Source organism: Tasmannia lanceolata, unplaced genomic scaffold (genome assembly GCF_043159265.1).
Source record: "Tasmannia lanceolata isolate RefF3 unplaced genomic scaffold, GAP_Taslan_0.1 ptg000013l, whole genome shotgun sequence".
NCBI lineage: Eukaryota > Viridiplantae > Streptophyta > Magnoliopsida > Canellales > Winteraceae > Tasmannia > Tasmannia lanceolata.
In genome coordinates, this window is record NW_027518690.1 from 19,476,260 (window position 1) to 19,481,088 (window position 4,829).

At 39.0% G+C, this 4,829-nt stretch overlaps 1 protein-coding gene across 1 annotated transcript; it reads right to left on the minus strand.

Annotated features, from left to right (window-relative positions):
- Positions 1-217: 217 nt before the first annotated feature.
- LOC143891052 (uncharacterized) lies at positions 218-1,159 on the minus strand. Its single transcript, XM_077395705.1, has 3 exons — positions 966-1,159; positions 782-884; positions 218-679 (listed from the first exon to the last, which is right to left on the minus strand). Exons 1-3 carry the CDS (start codon positions 1,157-1,159, stop codon positions 218-220), a joined length of 759 nt encoding a protein of 252 aa, XP_077251820.1.
- Between the last annotated feature and the right edge of the window lie 3,670 nt (positions 1,160-4,829).

Sequence of the window (4,829 nt, forward strand, 5' to 3'; positions counted from 1 at the left end):
TCTCTGGAAGGCATCTCGATGATAACAAGGGTGTACATATCTTTCTACATTCTCATGCTTGAAGAATATAGCAACTACTACGTGGCTGCATGGGATACCCATTAAATCCCAATTTCGACAACCATAAGACTGTTGGTCTAAATTCATCACATATTGTTTTTCAAATTTCTCAACCTCATACTCCTCTGCCCTGACCACTCCACATGGAATTCACAAGCTAACACCTTTGTCTTTTCCAACTTCTCTTGAATTTTAGGGCATATGGACCCTGGTACTTCTCCATCTCTACCCGTTGCTTTTGAAACCTCGTCATAATCAATCTCCTTATTGTTTCCAACATTGTCAGAATCGGCTTATCTCTAGCAGGGAGAATGAATGAATTGAAAGTCTCAGACAGATTGTTCACTAAGAGGCTGCACTTGGACCTAGGACTGAATGCAATTCTCGACCACAATGTTGGATTTATCTTCTTAAGATATGCATATGCTTTCTTATCCAGCTTCTCCAGTGCAGCCATATGCTTTTCAAATTCAATGGCAGTGGAAGCATAAGTCGCTGCCCACATAGTGTCTTTGTGGAGCTTCCCTTTATACTCCACCTTGAAATTTGCATCCAAATGCCTCACACAACACTTATGGTCTGCATTAGGCAAGATCTCTTCAAATGTTTCAACAAGTCCCTGTCCAAAAAGGTGAACATGTTATGTCAGTTTAATAAGATGACATAAATAAAGAACACCATAAAAAAGCAGTGTGTATTATGCTTTGGTTTGAACTCATACCTTCTGTCTGTCAGATATGAAAGCCCAACCATGACTTTCAATTGAACCAATGTCATTTAGCAGTGTCGTAAAAACCAGATCCATGAGTCCTTTAGTTCTGCCTCTACAACAACATAGGCAATAGGGAACATTTGGTCATTACCATCTTTTCCAACTGCACTTAAGATTTGTCCACCATAAGGACCTTTTAAATGGCAGCCATCTAGACCTACAACCAGCTAAAAAATTTGTCCTCGTCGCATGCAGACTGACATAGAGTCTTTGAAAGGTAGGAAACACGTCTAAAGATGGCCTATGCACCTTTAGCTTCAAACAATTTTCGGGATTTTTATCCCTTACAAGGTCACAATAATCCCACATTCTTGCATATTGTTCCATATAACCTCCCTTAATGCTTTCAACAACTTTCCTCTTTACTCTGTATATCTTAGCTTTCGTAACATCCACCTTGAAGTCTCTTATCACACTATGTTGGATCGCAGTTTACTTTCCAATGAGGGTCATCTCTTATCTTCTCCACATATTTTGAAGCAAGCCAAGATGAAGTAACTTGGTGGTTTTTATATGTTCTTGTGCATGTATGCTTTGGATTGAAGCTTTTAATTTGGAAACCATCCTCCTTTTGCATAGGAGAGGCATGTATCCTCCACGCACAACCTTTATTGCAAACGGCAGTCACTCTTTTACTCTCATTCTTCTTGAATATGTAGTCGAACCCATGTTGTATGGAATACTCCTTCAAAGCTGCTCTAAAGACTTGAGGTAAACTAAAAACCATCCCCACAACTAGAACTGGGTGTTGCATGTCCACAAGCTCATTGAACTCGCTTATGGGTTCATCTCCCTCATCAGAAGAACCTCTAGGAATTCTCAAGTCTTCATCTTCCTCTTGTGCATTATAGCTGAGAGGATCTTCATTTATAACATCCTCCTCAACTGGTTTTGGTAAAACCTCATTAGCTACATCCCTTCCTTCATCAACATTGTGTGCTCCCCTGTAAATATCATCTGCATCATCAACATAATCCATGTCCCCACTACTACTACCACTACTTGCAGATCCCTACTGACATAATAATCACCATCACTACTATCAACACTTCCACTGCCACCACCTATTAGTTCATGACCCTCCAAACCATCACCATCATCACCTCCCTTCAGACCATAACTTTCATAAGATCCCTCCAAACCATTGCAACCTTACCTACCTCTATATCCACTTGTAGATCAACACCTTCACCACCATCAGCTGTTGGGATGGGGTTCTCTACATGTCTACCCAAACCATAAGAACCTTCATTTGTTGGAATAGGAGTCTTCACTTGTCTACCCAAACCCTCACACCCTTCATTTGGTGGAATGGGAGTCTCCATTGTATTTTGGTCCACACCCTCACACCCTTCATTTGGTGGAATGGCAGTCTCCATTGTATTTTGGTCCACACCATCACATCCTTCATTTGGTGGAATGGGGGGCTCCTTTCTCCTCCCGTAGTCAACAATTTCATTCGAGCATCTACTGGCAAAGGGAGGGTTTCAACATAAATAGGAATCAAAGGCTTCCCTCGGTGAATGTCTACCATTTCCAACACATCCCTGTCGGTTTCTATGTTTTGGAAGCCACCTTTCTTACGCCTCCATTACACCTTATGATAAATGAACAGTGGATAGGAATGCCAACTACCTCTATCAACATGTCTTGCAACTCAAACAAAGATAGTTTATCTGGATCAAGATCATCAATGTGGTTCACGTTACCAACTTTATATACTTTACGACTATTGTCGAATTGTCCACCATGATGGACCTTAAATGAAATATATTCGGAGGCCATCACTGTAAGAGGAAAATACAAACAAAGTTAGCATACAGACACAATGTTTGGGATCACAAATAGGCCTATTCTATACATCACAAATCAATATTTTTAAAAGGTTACAAAAGGGGGACCAGACATCACTATCATGGAAAAATACAATATTTTTTGCAAACATAAATTGAAAAAAGACATCACAGACAACGGACCCCACCACATTCCAATATGTACTAAAATGGAGAAGTATATTTTTCATATTTATGTTCGCAAAGGGGACCCCATTTGCAAACATAAATTGGAGGAAGACATCACAGACAACGAACCGCACCACATTGCTATTAAAAAATACCACACATTGAAAGAGTGAAAAATAGACAGATCCCAAAAAAAATCCTAAAAAAATTTGCAAATAAGGGAAATTGGAAAAAGACATCACAGAAAACGAACCCCTAACCACATTGGTACAAAAAAAAAACCCACATTCGAAGAGTAAAAAATTGACAAATTAAAAAAAACCTTTAACTAATAAGGTTTCTGTGCAAAGATGAGAATATAGTATAAAGCCCCTATTACTTTAGTATAAAAACTCTATTATTTAGTATAAAGCCCCTACTTCTTCTCTAGTAAACAAACCCTAAAAGAAAACCCCAATATACAAAGGGAATATGTGGGGAGGTTCTTAGAAAACATATAAAACCCCTATTAGTTCCTCCCATTTTACATCATTACACAGATAAACCCTTCTTCCAAACCATAAATATCAGTAATAAAAGCTCACCTCAGTCGTGGTTGAAGAAAAGAGAGCTTGAAGACGGTCAAGGTTGAAGATGACCAACGGGTGGACAAGATGGAACGAGGTTGAAGATGACCAACGGGTGGACAAGATGGAACGAGGTTGAAGATGACCAACGCTTTGTCAATTTCAAACCCTAGTTTCAGAGAAAAACACTTGGCTCCCTGGGGAGGAGTGAAATTAGGAAAAATAGTCGAAAACAACTTCTGTTAGGCTTATAGCGTAAGGGCATAACAGTCATTTTCCCCTCTCCGTCCACTCCGTCACGTTAAAAAAATCCACTGGAAGTTGAGGGGGTGTCGTTGGTAACTTCCAAACCACGGGGTTAAAAGTGAAAATTTGCTAAACCACAGCGGGTGTCTATGAAGCGTGGGTACGGGTACGACACGACACGGGTACGTGGGTACGTGATTTTCCAAAAAAACTGGGTGCGGTTACGTTCGGGTACGCCGAATATAATAATATATTTTAATATTTATTATATATTTATAAAAATTAAAAATAATAATTGGACATCAATCAAATAACAATAACATCACCAAAATGGAAAATTCTAATATTACTTTTCATTTCATAAATGATTAAGTTCCATATTTCATAACATGAGGCATCAATACATCATTCGTTAGAAAAAAAAAGTCTGTCGCGAGTGTGTTGACCAGTGCCTGACAAGATGAATAATTTTTAGAGACCAAATCATGAGATTTTTTGTACCGAACTTTTGGGATTTAATAATGTTTGGACATGATAGATTTTATGAATTTTTAAAATTTAAAAAATACCCCACCGTTTGGAAGTTACGAGGTTAAAATTTTGACCCGATCATTTTTCTTCGAATTTTGTACTAGAAAAGAGAGTTGACTTTTTTTTCTTTTAGATTTGGGTCTTGAAACTATTTTAATAAATCCAAATGGGGGGTATTTCATTATTTACATGTAAATCTTAAGTAAATGGACATTTACTTAAATGGTTGACATGTAAATACTAAGTATAGGAGAGGAGAGAGAAGAAGCAGGAAGGATTTACACCAGATGAGAGAAGCAGGATGTGTCGGGTACGCACCCTAAACGCACTCGACATGCACCCAACAACCAAAATTGGGTTTTTTTCCTTTCTAAATATGGGTACGTACCCAGAACGTACCCAAGGCGTACCCGAACGTCCCCACCCACCCCAATACATGTCGGGTATGGGTACGGGAGCCCCGAGAGAGTACACATGCTTCCTAGGCGGGTGTATCTGTATTTTTCCCTAAAACATCAATAATTCTCATCTTCAGTCTATTTAAGATGATGCTCTTTTTACACTCCGGCACAAACTCATAATTTGAACACAGATGTCAATTCAAGCAGGAAAATAATGAGGTTTACACCATGGAGAGTGATATTCCTCTCTCTCTCTCTCTCTCTCTCTCTCCACACCATGAACGGTTGGTGG